The sequence below is a fragment of the Emydura macquarii genome, unplaced genomic scaffold (assembly GCF_026122565.2).
Source record: "Emydura macquarii macquarii isolate MOO-44397 ecotype Brisbane River unplaced genomic scaffold, CSIRO-AGI_Emac_v2 contig_1230, whole genome shotgun sequence".
In the NCBI taxonomy this organism is placed as follows: Eukaryota; Metazoa; Chordata; order Testudines; family Chelidae; genus Emydura; species Emydura macquarii.
In genome coordinates this window covers 14172857-14190014 of record NW_027131367.1, presented here as the reverse complement: position 1 = coordinate 14190014, position 17158 = coordinate 14172857, and the positions used below count along the sequence as shown (strand labels likewise).

Below are 17158 nucleotides of genomic sequence, written 5' to 3'. Positions count from 1 at the left end.
CCTGCTTAGACTCACAGACTGTAAGGCCAAAAGGGACCATCACAGTCCTCTAGTCCCTTCACCTCTGGCTGGGTTATTGACGTCCTTAAATCTTGATTTAAAGACTAAGTTACAGGGAATCCCCCATTTACTCTAATTCAAAGCAGCATGTGACCATGGGCCCCATGCTGCAGAGGAAGGTGAAAAACCGCACGGTCTCTGCCCATCTGATCTGAGGGGAAATTCCTTCCTGACCCCATGTAGTTGATGCTTTGCTCGTCTTGTCATTAGTGCGTAAGGTGATAAGGAAGTTGAGGAAATGGAAGATGTCTTACTAAGAAAATGCTGAACTAGAAATCTAAGACTGCGGAGAGTACAGTGACAAAATAGGAAATATATTGTTAAAGAAGATGTGCAACATTTTTGCAGTAAAACTGAGAACAGTCAGGATGTGCGTGTCTCTGCGTTCCACTGCAAAATCAGAAGCTGGTCTATTTTTGCACACACAACATTTATCGAAGGTTTTGTATGTTTTTCTTTGATGGTCACCTGTTTCAGGAGGCTATTTCTGGGACCAAAAAAAACCAGGCAAAGTTTCAAGTGAAGTTATGCTTTTGTTAGCAGAAGTGGCTCTGAAAATAATAATTTAAAAAACCCTGTGAAAAGCCCCCTTTTGACATGCAAATGTAGGTTGTAAAATTTCATGAAAAGTCCAGCTATTGGGTGTGTGAAACTGCAAACACTTTCACAAAGCAGCTCGCCCACAAAGCTTCCTCATTTCATCCACTCTGAAGTGCTAGCATCCTTCCTGTTATAACGAGTGCCTCTGAAATTCACAGTTGCTGGACAAATCACTGTCCAATTCTCTTTAGCATTTAGATAAGTTCATGGTGGATAGGTCCATCGGTGGCTATCAGCCAGGATGGGCAGGGATGCAAAGCCACGCTCTGAAGTGTCCCTAGCCTCTGTTTGCCAGAAGCTGGGAATGGACAACAGGGGATGGATCACTTGATGATTACCTGTTCTGTTCATCCCCTCTGAAGCACCTGGCGTTGGCCACTGTCGGAAGACAGGATACCAGGCTAGATGGATCATTGGTCTGACTCAGTCTGGCTGTTCTTATGTTCTTATTAGCCCTTCAGCTGGGAGAATGGTGACGCTGTCTTACAATGCGTAAGAGAGAACCATGTAACTTTCAGAGATGAACCCACACCTAAGCCCGATCCAGATCTGCAGTTTGCTGGCACCAGTGTCCTATAATGGACTGATCCGAACACCCCTGAAATCAGAGATTTCACACCCGGAGCTGAATTTTGTGGCTCAAATCCAGCTCTGTTGAGGTGGGACTTGAATGTGTCTCTGTTCTGCATGTTCCCATGATACCTTGCCAAGGGTATCCCTGCTCTGCAATCAGAGGTGTGACTGCAGCACATGTAGACACACCTGATCTAGCTTTGATCTAGTTGGCTTGAATGACAACAGCATTGAAGCTGTAACAGCATTGAAGCCGTGGCAGCACGAGCTAGCCACTCTCACACATACCCAGGCTCCCTTGCACTGCCTGTGTACAAGGGCTCGTACAGTCCGTAGTACTGCAGCTCACTGCTGTTGTGATTTGAGGTAGCTAGATCACAGCTAGCTTGGGTGTGCGTACAACATGCTGGAGTTGCCTCTTGGATTGCAGTAGAAACGTGCTAGTGCTAGAAAACAACATCCCTGCAGCTTCCTCTTGCTCCAGTTCCGTACGTAACATTGATTCCCCGTGTCTCCTTTTTGTGACGTTGACTGTGACTGGCTGCCCTGACCCAAAAGCATGCGCTGACTCCTGGACCTGAGACAGACTGAAAATGTGCTTCCCAGCTTGGAGAAGGGCGCGCTCTCTTCCTCTATACATTGGAGATGAAAAAAAATCCTGGGGGTCTGCCGTCCGCCAGACATTGCTTTATCGTTTGTATTCACCTCTGTTTGTTCACTCACTAATCAGATAGTTCTTGGCAGCAGGAAGTTCGGGCCGGATAATTGCTCACTTTCCTACAAAAGAGGCCACTTGGTGTCATTTGTCAACTCCTCGCTTGTTGCAGCTTTTTGTCTCAGCGCTGCCTGAGGGCGTCAGATGGATGGCGCGCTCTTCTCAATGGCCCTGCCTGGGCCATGTCAGCAGCGCCAACCATCCAAGCTTTGTCCTTACAGCTGTGTGTGGGAAACCCTCCTTGACTTGGCAGCTTGTCACCTATCTCTGTACCCAGGCGTTCTGCATGGTAATGTGAGCAGTTCTTCCCAGGGATTCTTAAAGTTGACCGGTCTTACCTCACTGCCGTCCGCTTTGGGTCCAGTGCGGTAGAAGGAAATCCTGCAGGGCACTGGTCTACCTGCAGATCAGGTAGTCTTGGAGTAAGCAGAGGTAGCTCCCACCCTCTGAGCAGAACACAGCCACTCTGTGTATAGTCCAATTCTACCTGCATTTGTAGGGGTTTGGCTTTTTTGATAACTCCTCTAATATCACCAAACAAAACTCAGCCTAAGCTTTCCTCTCAAGCTTGGTTGATCGTAGGCTTTTCCATGCATGGCCTCTCTGTCCCAGATCCGAGCTCCTACCTAGAGAGAGAGACTGGGGTTAACAAGATTCACCAGCTAATGCTTCCGAAGGGAAGAGGCTGGATAGGTTCTGGACAGGGATGCAGGAGACCAGCGTTGGATCCCTGACTCTGCCACAGACTCCCTTCGGAACTTTCGGCAAGTCACTTCATCCACCCGGTGCCTCAGTTCTGCATCTGTAAAATGGGACTAATACACCTGTCTGAGAGGGTGGTGTGAGAATAAAATCCGTGCATGACTTGGTGGCTCTGAGCTACGACAGTGCTGTGGGCGTTGCAGGTTCCTAGCCAGCTAGGAGTAATTATACTCTGCCTTCCTGCAGAGCCCTAGCACCAACCTCAGGGTGGCTCTGGAGAGTCATAGATTCTAAGGCAGTGGGTCTCAACCTGCGGGCAGCTTGGGGCCCATTTCACATCCTCAGGGACATACAGGTAGTAGATGTATTGTGTGGATGGGGCCCTCATGACACAGAGAGAGCTGCATATGTGGCCCACAATGGTAAATAGGTTGAGAACCACTGCTCTAAGGCCAGAGGGGATCATTGTGATCATCTGGTCTGACTACCTCTATAACGCAGGCCAGAGAGCGACCCCCACATTCCTGGGCCGTGTCTCTTAGGAAAAACATCCAGTCTTGATTTAAAAATGGTCCGTGGGAGAGAATCCACCCCAGCCCTTGGTACATGGTTCCAGGGGTTAGTTACTCTCGCTGTTAGAAATGTATGCCTTATTTCCCATCTGAACTTGCTTTGTGCCATTGGGCTGTGTTAGGCCTTTCTCTGCTAGATGGAAGAGCCCACTGTTAAATATTTCTTCCCTGCGTAGGTATTCTAGACTGTACTCAAGTCACCTCGTAACCTGCTCTTTGTTCAGCTAAATAGAGCGCGTCTTGGGGTCTGTCTACACAGCGAGCAGGCTGACCAGGCATGCTTGAATCCAGCTCGCAGTGAAGACAGCCCAGCGTGGGCAGTCCAAGCCCAGCACAGGCTCTGGGTACATAACGTGCTCGGCTCTGAAGGTTTCCCAAGTGGTGTGTGCGGGCCATGAAACTATACACTAGCTGAATGGATCTGAAACATGCTGTACTTGAAACCCTGGTCTTGCTCATGGGTATCCTTGGCCAGCTTAGACCAAGCCAGACTGTCCTCTAAACCATTTGACAAGCCATGGTCTAAACTAGATAGGGGACGTAGGGCCCAACCCTGCAAGATACTGAGCGTCTCCTGACGAGTGCTGAGTTCCCTCCGTCCCACTGATGTCCATAGATGCTAGAAGTCCATAGCCATTTTGTCACCACCTGTGTCCTTGCAGATCTGTGGCTGCTCGTATGTGGTACCAAAGACCTGGTCTGCCCGGCTAGGGATGAATTGAGCCCCTCCCTTTTGCTGTTCCACATCCCCATGTTACGTTTGTACGAAGGGCCCCTGAATGCTTGCTGTTGGGATGGGAGATCACTACAGATTTCCAAGGCTTTGTCCATGCAGCCAGACTAGCAAGTGATAAACACAGACCGTTTGCAGGAGGGCCCGAAGGGTGGAGACAGGCTGTCACAGTACATCAGCACAGGGGTGGGTGTTGAGCGGTAGCTGAAATCCGACTGTTACATTGGTGTAGGTTGGAGTAACTCGACTGACTGCAGAGCTGTATGCATCTCAATCGGTGGACTTTCCTCCCTCCTTCCGTGGGATCTGACTGCAATCCAGGCCGCAGGGACAAGAGGCCCTTTATTTGTGTGGGAGGAGCCCATTCCAAGGTGTGGGGGAGGAGTGGGATTCGGGGTGTCAGTGAGGGTGCTTTTGTCCGTTGGGCTCAGGCAGGGATAGTCTTACCTTTGATTTAAAATCACTCCCTGGGATTACCCAGGGCTTAGAGAGGTGCTTGGAGGTATTCTTGGTGCTCCGTATGCCTGCGGACTGGCAATTTATGGCTCTGCAGAGCTTCTCCAGGCGCCCTTAGCTACACAGCTTCTATTCGACCTGGAGTCCTGGATGTTGTGTGAGTAGACCTGGGTTATGTGGACACCAGCTTAGGAAGCCTCATTTGTTAGGGAAGTGAAAAGGGGACGGTGATAATCCAAAACCTTGGCTCCAAACTCCTATGAGCGCTGTGGATTTTTTTTCCAGAATCCAAACCCTGATCCAAATGTTCAGTCTCCTCTTTCTACAATGGGTCAAAACCAAATCTCGGGATCCAAAGCCTCCTGAATTTTGTGTGGCCAGCTTCAGAATCTGAACCCAGATTCAAACTTTGTAGCCTGGGCCCATCTCTAAGGATGACAAACTCAGTGCGTGTCGTGTGTCTGTGTTTGAATGCGACTCCATCCTCCGGAGCTGGCGTGTTCACAGCACACCTCTGCAAGGCGTACTGGACCTGTTCCAAGTCAAGGAAGCGAGAGGCTGAAACCAGCTCTGTGGCCTGAAATCATCCATCATGGGACAGTTTTTTCTGCTGTTCAATTGAGGGAGATGCTCCATGGACCATGTTCTGAGAGGTGCTGAGCATGCACGACTCCCACTGAAACGAACAAGGTCACGGTAGGGAAAAGGGTGCGGGGGAGGAGGGGCTAAGCACTGAAATGGCCCCTTTGTTTCCACGTTAAACATCCTGACTAATAAAATATATTGGGAGGGGTGCACAGACTAGGTGCACTCACGCGAGTGATCGTCTCTAGAGAACATGTTAAAATCTTCTAGAAAGATGTTTCAACAGCTCTTTAAATGCAGCCACTGCTCCTGCAGATCTGCTTTTTCCTATAGGAAGCTCCTGTGTGGATCTGGTGGCTGCAAAGCCCCCTCCAATCAAAAGCTTCCCTGCCGACAAAGCTAATTACCAACGAGTGTGAAAAAGGCCCTGTTGAGACTAGCCAGGGGAGCTGCATTAGCGACCTCCCTGGAGGAAAGGTGACTGGCCAGAGACTTGCTACCCTGGATTCAAACACACTGGGGGAAGGGGGAGGTTGGATCCAGATCTGTGGTGTGGGGTAGGGTTTGAGCCGGACTCTACACTAATAGGCTGACATGGCAGCTCCTTTTTTCTAGAAGGCTGTCCTTCCTGGGTTAGAAATGTAACACGCTGTCTCAGGTGTTGATGAATTGGTAGTTACAAAAGGTAGGAATGCAGACCACACAAAGGGATTGAAATTGCTTGAGGATTTGCTTTACGGGCCATGATCCCGTTGCACCTGGGCTGGTCTCGCTAAATTGCCTACCCTGCCCCAGGGCTAGAGAGGAGTTTCCTCAAGACCTGTTCATGAAGGCGTTGAAACCAAGCGTACAGCTCCAGTCACATGCTTGTTTCCTGTCCTGATCGCCCACATGCTTGTTACGAGAAGACTGTATTTAGTTGCTGTGCCCTCGGAGTAAAGCTGACAACTTCTTCCAGACTCCGAACATTCATGCAGCTTTGTCTAGTGCTGGGCTGGCTTTTCAGATGTTACAAACATTGATGTTTGTCTTTAAAGTCGCAGGGCTATTATTTTGATTTGCTGAGTAATTATTATACCACGTGACTAAACTGATTAAATAACCAAAGCTGCCTGTTCTTAGGACATTAGACGAATTTGTGAGCACAGAGACATGCTATTTAACAAAAAGGAGAACAAACCCAAGATCTCCTTTTTTTGTTCAAAAAAAAGTAACAAATCCATGATAATTTAGGTATTCTGTGTCGTCCCTGTGCTGTAGTTCATGACCACTTGGAACTTCCTAGTGATGCAAGGGAGAGAACTGCAATCCCACTCCAAAAGAATAGGCCCTTGGCACTTGAGCTAACGGAGATCCTTCATTAGCTGTTAGCAGTACAGGGCCTTTGAAACACTGTTGAGTGGTTCTGATAAGGGCTCATCAAAAATCTTCCTTTACTTTTTTTTTTTTTTTTTTTTTTTTTTTTTTTAATAGAAACTTGGGTTTCTGACTAAACACATTTTTGGTGTGAAAAGCAGCTGCTGCCTGGGAAATTTTGATAGTTTGGTTTTTGATATTTTTCTGAAAAATCAGTATTTTCTGAGAAAAACTTTGATAGACATGGTCAAAATCTTCTGGGGGAAACTCCCCCCTAGTTTCCAGCCAGTTCTAGTTCAGGTTCTATCTGGTAATACAGTCACCGTAGCTAGTTCAGTACACAATGGTAACTTACACTGCTCCTGGCCTTTTTAAAAACCTTCATCATAAGTAGAGCTGGTCACACAATTTTGGGCAGAACAATTTTCTGTCAGCAAATGAGGTGTCCTCAAAATCAGGGAGTTGGGAGCTGTGTTGGTAGTTGTGAAATAGCTACCCAGGGGTCTGTGCGGCTGTAGTGCTGTAGCATTAGCATAGGTGAAGGGAAAAACTGTAATGATGATGGAGCTGTCTCCCCCTGTTGAATGAGGGGCGCTGGGCTGTGAGGGGGCCGGGTGGCGGTGGGGTCCCCGGCGCCTCACACGGGCAGCCCCAGGCAGGTGTTGGGGGAGCCTGAGGAAAGGAGCGGAGGCGGGGGGAGAGGCTGCTGCGGGCGGGGGGCCCAGCACTGCTGGCAAAGCAGGGGACAGAGCTGGTCCAACTCCGCGCTTTGCACAACTGCTTCCGTCTCCAGTCGGAGTGCTGTGCCCAGCAGCTCCCCCGCCGCTGCTTCGAGAGATCACCTAGCGTGCGTCAGGCGCAGCGCAGCTTCGGCACCGCTCTCCGGGTTTCCTTGAAGCCGAGCCGTGAGAGAACCGAACAGATGTCCAACAGCGCTGTTAAATCACCTGCAGTGCACTCGTTCCAGCCAGGGCGCCCAGGGACTTTTATATTCATAGCCGGGAAGCCAGGGGCACCAGTCAGGCAGCACAGATTTCTCTCTTGTATACCGTTTTGTTCCAGCTAAAATTAACAATTCTGCAGGGTTTCCATTTAGTTCTCATGACTCATTAAAAAGCTCATTAGCTTGAAGTTAATGATTCAGCAAGCTTTTGCCTCCTTAAGGCTGTGTGTGTGGGGAAGGTGGGGGTGGTGGAATGTGAAGATGTCAGATTCTAAAAAAAAAAATAATAATAGTTTGCTGACATTGTCATTGGCTCGGAGCCCTGCCGTCTCGTTGGCTCCCGGGCCGTCTGCCCTAAAGAGTGCCTGAGCGCTGATACTTTATCACCTCCGACTAGATCTGATTCTGAAGTCTCTACTTCCATTTTGTGCTGATCATCGTGAACACGTTTCCCGTTTACGGCGGCAAATCATTTACCAGCTGAACAGAAAAAAAACTTTTAATGCTCTCTCCCCTGCCTCCCACAACCATCACCCCCACCTCTCGACATAGCTGTGTTAGCACAGAGCGGATTTAATGCAACAGATTAAAGGACTGGATTCTGCTTTGTTACGGTGGTGAAAATCTTCATGGAGATCAGTGACCTTACATTAGTGGGAATCTTTCGTAAGGGTGGCCAAAATCAACCCCAGATGGTATTGACTGTGGAACATGCAAGCTGTCAAACTGTAATACTTACTCTTGTCTACCGCACCATCAGACTTCTGTGGAAGCCATTTAGTTCTGGAGTCGCTGTAGCCTGTTCGAGGAGATGCGCAAGCTATGTTTCTCTCAGGCTGGCTCTATGGCTCTTCTTCCTCTGTGCTGGTTCAATCTAAGATGAAAGCTAGTTTAGCCTACCTACACAAATCTGCCTGGTTATGGATTGGGGGTAGCTCTGCAGAAGTCAGAGGAATTGGAAAGTGTAACACTGAGGTCAAGATCAGACCTGAAGCAGGAAGTTGCTCTTTGGATATGGGGGGAAGGCATGAACTAAATAGGGCTGCATGATGATTGCTTTCCAGGTGAAACCATGTTTCAGAATGTGGAGGAAGTAACGGGGGACAGCCATTTTAGACTTGATTCTCACCAGGAGGGAGGAATCGGTAGTGAATCTAAAGTTAGAAGGCAATTTGGGTGAAAGTGATCACAGAATGGTAGATTTCACGATTCTAAGGAAAGAAAGGAATGGGAGGGGCAAAATAAGGACAATGGACTTCAAAAAATCATAAGAACAGGCCACACTGGGTCAGACCAATGATCCATCTAGCCCGCTATCCTGTCCTCCGACAGTGGCCAATGCCAGGTGCTTCAGAGGGAATGAACAGAACAGGCAATCATCAAATCCAATCCCATCATCTACTACCAGCTTCTGACACATACAGGCTAGGGATACTCAGAGCATGGGGTTGCATTCCTGCCCATCCTGGCTACTAGCCATGAACAGATCTATCCTCCATGAATGTATCTAGTCCTTTTTTTTTTTTTTTAAACCCTGTGTATAGTTTTGGCCTTCACTACATCCCATAACAATGAGTTCCACAGGTTGACTGTGCGTTGTGTGACGAGGTACTTCCTTTTATTTGTTTTAAACGTGCTGCCTATTAATTTCATTGGGTGATTCCTAGTTCTTGTGTTACGTGAAGGAGTAAATAACATTTCCTTAGTCACTTTCTGCACACCAGTCAAGATTTTGTAGATCTCTATCATATCCCCTTTCTTTTCCAAATTGAAGAGTCCCAGTCTTTTTAATCTCTCCTTGTAGGGAAGCTGTTCTATACCCCTAATCATTTTTGTTGCCATTCTCTGAACCTTTTCCAATTCTAATATACCTTTTTTGAAGCAGACTTTCATAAACTCAGAAAGCTGGTAGGTAAGGGAAACAAAACTTAAGGGAAAAAAAGAGTTCAGTAAAGCTGGCAGTTTCTCAAGGAGACGTTATTAAAGGCACACCTGCAACTTTTGTGATGTGAAGGAAAGATAGGAATAATAGGAAGACACAGTATGACTCCACGAGGAGCAATTTAATGACCTCAAAATCAAAAAGAAATCCTAAAACAGTAGAAACCGTAGACAAATTACTACAGAGAGTAAAAGACTAGCACAAGCACGTAGGGACAAAATCAGAAAAGCTAAGGCACAAAATCAGTTGCACCTAGCAAGGGAGTAAAAGGCAATAAGAAGTTCTTTAAATACAGTAGGAGCAAAAGAGAGACAAAGGGAAGCCTAGGTTCTCGACTTAGCAGGGAAGGAGAGCTAATAACATCAGGAAGGCTGAGGTGTTTAATATCTGTTTTACTCAGTCTTCACCAAAAAGGTTAATGGTGACCAGATGCTCACTGTAATTAACATTAATACCAAGGGGGAAGGAATGTAAGCCAGAGAATGGGAAGAGCAGGATAAAGAATATTTAGATAAATTGGATATATTCAAGTCAGCAGGGCCTGATGAAAGTCACCCTAGGGTACTTAAGGAACTAGCCGAAGCAATCTTGGAACTGTTAGCAATTATCTTTGAGAATTCATGGTGGATGTGTGCGGTCTGAGGACTGGAGAATAGCAAGCATAGTCAGAGCCGTCCGGAGGGTAGGGCGAATGGGGGCGACCACCCTGGGGCCCATGTTTTGGGGGGGCCCCGCGCTGGACCAGGCGGGTGGCTGCAGCCCGCCTCCTAGCTGTGTGCTGGGACTGGGCGGGAGGTGGGCGGCAGCCGCCAGGGTCCTGACTTTGTGCCAGGACCACGCAGAGGGCCCACACTCTTCTAGGGATGGCCCTGAGCAGAGTACTTATCTTTAAAAAGGAGAACAAAGAAGATCCACGGAATTATAGATTGATCAGCTTAATCTGATATCTGGAAAGATACTGGAACAAATTAATATGTACGGACATAGAGGGTAATAGGGTTAAGAAATAGCAACATGAGCTTGTAAGAACAAACCATGCCAAACCAACCTCATTTCCTTTTTTGATAGGATTTACTGGCCTGATGGATAGGGAGGAAGCAGTAGAGGTACTGTATCTAATTTGTAGTAAGGCTTTTGACACAACCCTACAAGACATTCTCATAAGCAAACAAGGGAAATGTGGCCTAGGTGAAATTGCTATAATGTAGCTGAACAACTGGTTGAAAGACTGTAAAAGAGTAGTTATAAATGGTTCGCTGTCTAACTGGGAGGGTGTATCTAGTGGGGTCCCGCAGGGGTCAGTCCTAGGTCCGGTGCTATTCAGTATCTTCATCAGTGACTTGGATAATGGAGTGGAGAGTGTGCTTCTAAAATTTGCATGTGACGCCAAGCTGCGAGGGGTTGCCAGCGCTTTGGAGGTCAGGATTAGAATTCAAAATGACCTGGACAAATTGGAGAATTGGGTCTGAATTCAACAAGATGAAATTCAGTAAAGATAAGGGCAAAGTTTTTTGTGTAGGAAGGAAAAATCAAATGCACAGCTACAAAACGGGGAATAACTGGCTAGGCGGTAGTACTGCTGAAAAGGATCCGGGGGGTGTACTGGATCACAAATTGGATGAGAGTCAATAATGTGATGCAGTTGCCAAAAAGGCTAATATCATTCTGGAGAGTCTTAAGAGGAGTGTCCTATGCAAAACAAGGACGGTAATTGTCCTGCTTTACTCTGCACTGGTGAGGTCTCAGCTGGAATGCTGTGTCCTGTTCTGGGTGCTGCACTTTAGGACAGATGTGAATAAATTTGAGAGAGTCCAGAGGAGAGCAACAAAAATGATAAAAGGTTTAGAAAATCTGATCTATGAGGAAAGGTTTAAAACTGGGCCCGTTTAGTCTTGAGGAGATAACGAAGGGGAAGTTGATAAGTCTTCAAGTATGTTTAGGGCTGTTATAAAGAGGATAGGGATCAATTGTTCTTCATATCCGCTGAAGATAGGACAAGAAGTATTGGGCTTAATCTGCAGCAAGGGAGTTTGAGCTTGCATATTAGGAAAATCTTTCGAACTCTAAGAGTAGGTAAGCTCTGGAACAGGCTGCCAAGGAAGGCTTTGAAGAATAGGTTGGACAAACACTTGTCAGGGTTGGTCTAGGTTTACTTGGTCCTTCTTCAGCACAGGGGGCTGGATTTGATGACTTCCCAAGGTCCATTCCAGCCCTATATTTTTCTGATTGTGTGAACAAATTTGGAACCACTCCACATAAAGGTTAAAGGGGCATAGCCAGATCTCAGACCTCCATTTAGATACTCCCCTTTCGTTGGATTACAGCTGTGAAGGATTCCAGGGCATGATGGATCCTTTTGTAGCAGCGAATAATTCTGAATAGAAGAACATTTTCAGGGCAGACCGTTTGTTTTGATTCTGATTTGCCTTGAAAGTGTCCCATTAAATGAAGCAAGAATAGAGTTTTAGGCCAAAGCTACATTGATGTGTAACAGCAGCCTGCTATCCCAGCAAGGTTTGCCAAAGAGGCCTAATGCCCCTTCGTGCCCGTCCCATTGCAGCTTCATGGCATCAGTCAAATTCTGCACCTCTTGGACTGGCTGGTGAAGGGTCAGAGCCCTTTAGTCGGTTAAACTGAGTGGCAGAAGGTGGAACGCCACTGACTTCAGCTGGATCTGTCCCACTGCCTGTCGCACCAGCCCTGTTGTAAAAGATGTCATGCCCGATTGGTGCTGTTGTGTGGCTGATTTAAGGTAACAATGCAATTTCACCACTTGATGGCGCCAAAATATTTCAAATAAGGAGGTGGTTTGCACCATGCTCCAGGCTCTCTCTCTTGGCCTGGGAACATTGCCCCCGCAGGCTTGTCTGAAGATCAAGCCCTGCTGATGCCGTTCCTCACTTTAAACATTCCCAGGGGAGAGTGAGTCTGTGCAAAGGAAAAGCTCTCGGGCTTGGGATCCCACAGTCCGAAAGCTTGGGATATTTTGCCAGCAGGATCAGGCTCTGATACATCCTGTTAGTCTCACCAAGGAGGGGAAAGAGGATCCATGCTTGGTTCAGGAGTTTATAAAAAAAGAGGGGATTTTTCAAAGGTACAAATGGGAGGAATTAAGTGCCTGTCTCCCATTGACTTGCACTGAGAGTTGGGTGTCAAATTTACACTTAACGGCTTTGAAAATTCTCCACTGAAGTTAGCAGTGTGACACTCGCTGCTTTGAACTGGCGGCAAGCGATGGCTGGGAAGAGTTAAACTCCTCCAATTGTAAGCACTCCAGGGCGAGGACTCTCTGGTATGTGTGTGCAATACCTGGCACAATGGAGCACCCATCCCTTAAAGGAGCCTCTGACTCTCTCACCAAATCAGTAGCAAAGAAGAAGAAAGGCCTCTCTCTCCAAGTTCGTTAACTCTGTGTTTCCCCAAGCGGGCGTGTCCCCTGAATATAGCGCTCCCACTGCAGTGCAGGGAACATCAGGCCCTAGCCGGGGTGTTTAGCAACCACAACTGTATGTGTCTGCTGCGTGTACCTGCTCTGTTGCTCAGTGGTGCAGTTCTTGATGGAAGCTGAAAGGTGAATGTGGAGCATGGTCTCTGGTTTCCTTTTGAACAGCGTCACAGTCAGAACAAACAGAGCACTGTAAAAAGCCTCTTGCAGCATGTGAGCTGGCATGATCTGTCTTCCAGAACAAAAGGGAAAGTGGGTGCGTGCGTGTGAGACACGGAGAGAGAGGATAGTGCAAATCTTTGAACTATTCAGGGGGCTGATTCTGTTCTCACTTACCCCAGTTTCACAGTGGAGTTACTCCTGATTTACACCAGTAGGTGTGATCAGAATGGGCCCCATTTTTTCCAAGATTTTTTTTTTTATCCGAGAATTGAAATCAATCCAGAACTGTCTGCAATGGTTTCAAAACCACCAAGAGCATCCCTGGGTCAAACTGTTCGGTTTGTGACTCCCGCCAGCCCTTGTCTATGGTGTTTTGATGCATGTCTGAGTGTGCTGCCAGAGAGCTGGCTTTCTAGGAGAGAAACAGATATATTGGCAATATTAAAAGAGCGACCGCAGGGTCTGTTAGGACCCCGGAAACAAGATTAGGATGTTGCAGCTGCATGGCACAGGTGTGCTCGGTGGAGCTACTGAATGGCCGCAGCCCTGGCTATGGGTAAGGCCTGGCTTTGCTTCCCTACAGGATACAAAATCGGTGTAAATTACACTCCTGTTGTGTCCCCACTGTGCGCCAGCTTGGTGCATCGTACACTGCTTTGCCCCCTTGATTTGTTTTTTGATTACACCTCTCGGCTGGCCTGGGTAGGGGAAGCTGCAGGAGGGATTGTGCTAGAAGATAGTCTTCTCCAGAGTTGCTGGCTACACTGAGGGTGGCCGTTGCTCCAATGCACAGGATGGTGTAGCATGTGCCCCACTCTGCATCGAGCCAGTCCTGCAGAGGGGAGCTGGACCATGACCTCGGCTAACCCTTGTACCTTTTGGAGTGGCTTGTGCCCCAAGGGGCGGTGAGGAGAAGCAGACCTCTCAGGGGAGTGCATGGCAGAGCTGCCCAAGGAACAATGCAATCGGCTTCCAAGATACACTAGCATCTCTGGCATCATTTTCACCCCAGTGGCTGCTCCCTGGTGATCTGAGACCTAGACGAACTGTCCTGACCCGTGGTAGTCTCTGCAAATGGTCCCCAGCATGGCATCAGGCAGCCAGCCTGAGCACACAGCTTGTGTGCTCAAGGTCACCTCCAAGCACGGTGGTGATGTCTGCTGTCCCCCCAAGCATTGATTCTGTGTGAATCCGGGTTGCCGTCGTGGCCCCTGCTCTTCCTGCATCAAACGTCTTCCCGAGGGGGTAGAGCACTTTCTCGTCACCTTGCAGTGTGGCTAATAGAGATCAGATGCCACTTCTTCCGACAGCCACAATCCCATTATCTCGGGGGTGCAGCTGATTAAATGGGCAAATTTGTATTCATTCCATAGCAGTCAGGCAGAGAATAAGCTCTGTCCCCCCGATCCTCATTAGAGTGTGTGTTCCACAGCATCAGCAGTCTAAAAATACCCACCATTAGCAGGTTGGACACATTAGACTCCAGCAAAGGGCCGCGTGGTGGCGGGGGAGGGGAAGCGAGGGGACAAGGATCTCAAAGGTGCTTTATCGCCCCATCCAAAGAAGCTGGAAATCAAATGCAGACCCCAACCCGCCTTCATGGAACTTTATGACCAAACCAGCGGCTCATTTGAATGCAAAATCTCAATGTCCTGGTTTCCCGGGCGGCTGTAACCAGCTGTGCTGGGCATGTGGGGCACTGAGGGCTGCTGGTTGGAGGGATCGCATTCCTCCATGAACACGTGACCGAGGAGTGGGAGATGTTAGGGACGGGGATGGCTTGTGGGGGTCGTTCGCACTGTTCCGTCGCAGCCGGGGCATGCGCTGTGTTGCAGTGGCTGCTGTGGGAGCCTGTGATTCCAGTGATGTCAATTCAGAGCTGCAGTGCTAAAGTCAGCAGAGTTAGGGCCCGGTCCTGATCCAGGTAGCGTCAGAGGCAAAACTGCTGCTGAATTCACTGAGGCCAGGATTTGGCCCTTGCTCTGGATTTATGCCAGTTTAACTGAGATCAAAATCTGGTGCAGTGTGCACGCTCCTCGGTAACTTCAGATGACAAATGCTCTGGGACAGAGATGTCATTTCGTTCTTTGGGTGTAGTTCCAAGCAGTAAAGCGCCATGGGCCTGATCCAAAGCCCAGACTCCCCTTGACTTCTGTGGGCTTTGAATCTGGCCCCATGGGTGCCTCTGGCCCTGTGTTCCTGCCCTGGCGGGTGCCAAACACCCATGGCCCCCACTGACTGTGCTCTCTGCTCTCTATGGGAAGCAGGTTCATTTCATTGGGGGTGGTGAGTTCCTGGCACTATGACCCATTTTCAAAGGCTGTGTGGCCTGGGGAATTAGGTGCCTAATTCCCCTCAGTGGGATTTGGGTGCATCGCTCCCTTAGAGTCTTTGGAAAAGTCTAATCTAGACCAATAGCAGCTGATAATCTCAGTGCTCTTCAGTCCACCCAGAGAGCTCCCCACTGTGCGAGCAGGGCATGCTGGAGTTAAGCCTGTCCGACTTCTTTGCTCCTCGGCCCAAACATAATGGAACAAGTATCCCTCCCTGCGGCTGGCGATACCCACGGGCCCCTTTTTGGAGTCCTGCGAGTGCACTGGAAATAGTTGACGCAGCCTGGATTTCACTTTCATTCCCCTCCTCCTCACCCCCCACCGGCTAGTACAGGTTCCTGACTGGAATTCGACTCGGTGTTCTCGCTCCCCTGGGGGCAGAGAACGAGTCTGAGAAATGTAAACCCAAAGGAGCATGTTTCTGGAACGCTGCAAGTGTCATACTAGAACCGCAGCCTCTCCTTGGCAATAGCTCTAAGCAGAGAGCTGCAGCCGCTCTGCTGCTGTCAGTCCAGAGACAGATGGGCCATTATCTGATGCCCACAGGTGCAGTGACATGGGATTGTCAGCACTTAACAGCACTGTCAGGCGAGAGAACTCCGGCTGGATTCTGATCTCAGTTACACCCATGTAAACCTGGAGTAACCCACTGACTCCTAGCTGCAAGCTGATGTTGCCGTGCAGCCTCGAAGCCCATAGCACGGATCCTCTTGCACCCTGCACCCCCCGGTTGGTGAGACTGTACGGGCAGGTTGAGCGGTGATGGATGTGACGTTGTCTCTTCTCCCCCTGTCTTACTCTCCCAGGCCTTGAAGATCTTCAGGGTTCTGTACTTCCAGGCCAGGCCGGCTGCCTGGAGGAAAGGCCATCCTTCCTCCTCCCGTTCTGGGTGGGCTGGTGTGAAAGGAGAACGTGCACATGTATTGCAAGGAATTTGGTAGCTTTGGTCAAAATCCATAACCAAAGCCACCCTACAACATGGTGCCGAAGCCCAGATCTGGGCGGGCTCTGTTGGCAGTAGACTGGCGGAGCCGTGTGCGGGAAGGATGCACGCTGCCTGTGCGCACACCAGCCGGCTCTGGCCAGTGTTGTCAGTCACTTACTGTCGTGAGCATCGGGAAAAATCAACCTGATTTGTAAAAACCAGCCCAGGCTTGCCCTTGCAGAGCAGGGGGCCTGTGTGCTGCTGCGCGGGTCCGAGCGTCTCACCAGGCAAGCGCATGACGTGCCGTTGTTGCAGGTGTTTTGGAAAGGTCTGGCCCACGGGGGCCCTGACCCGCCTCTGTGCATCCACAGGAAGCATGCAGGCTTGCCCGCTCTGCTGCAGACGCTCGGAGAATGGCCTGATGCAGGTTGGATGGGGCTTGCTGAGATCCGTGCTCAGGGCTCGACCCTCAGAGCTGCTGGGGCACAGGGCTTCAGCAAGATTTCCAGGTGCTCAGCATCCGAATTCCCTGACTCCTGGTCCTTGTGGCTTGGGCAAAAACTGGAAAGTTTGACCTTGGAAGTCTCGACTGCCAAAAAGCAAACAGAAAGATCCAGGACGTGTTCCTAGTATTGTAAAAATCTCATGACGTTTAAGCCAACCCCATGACGTTGGGGGGTGGTAAATCATGACTTTGAAGTTGGGGTTGGTCATAGTGGGAAAGGGGCTCTGCCCTGTTGCAGAGATGAGGTCTGTGGCCCCTGACATGACACATGCGCTGACTCGTGGCCGGGTGATGGTATCCAGGCCCGCCGCAGGCTGATTTCTACCTAGGCGGTGTCTCGGATTCTGCGTGCTACAAAAATCAGCTGTTTCATTTTTCTCTCTCTTGTCCCCTTTTAACCCTAGTTTCCGTATGCCGCCCCACCCCCCCAGGAGCCGGTAAAGACACTCAGGAGTTTAATCAATATCCGCAAGGACACCCTGCGCCTAGTCAAGTAAGTCCCCGTTTGCAGAAGTGGGGGGTTGCGGGCTCTGACTGGGAACCCTGCTCCA

General features: G+C 49.2%; 1 protein-coding gene across 7 annotated transcripts in view; it reads left to right on the top strand.

Moving 5' to 3' along the window:
• Positions 1 to 17158, top strand: part of RNF157 (ring finger protein 157) — a 79554-nt gene that overhangs the window by 22260 nt on the left and 40136 nt on the right. For all 7 annotated transcript variants that reach the window (XM_067547597.1, XM_067547600.1, XM_067547594.1 and 4 more), the window contains exon 3: positions 17012 to 17100. In XM_067547597.1, coding sequence (XP_067403698.1) covers positions 17012 to 17100 — 89 coding nt within the window. The remainder of the gene's footprint in view (positions 1 to 17011; positions 17101 to 17158) is intronic.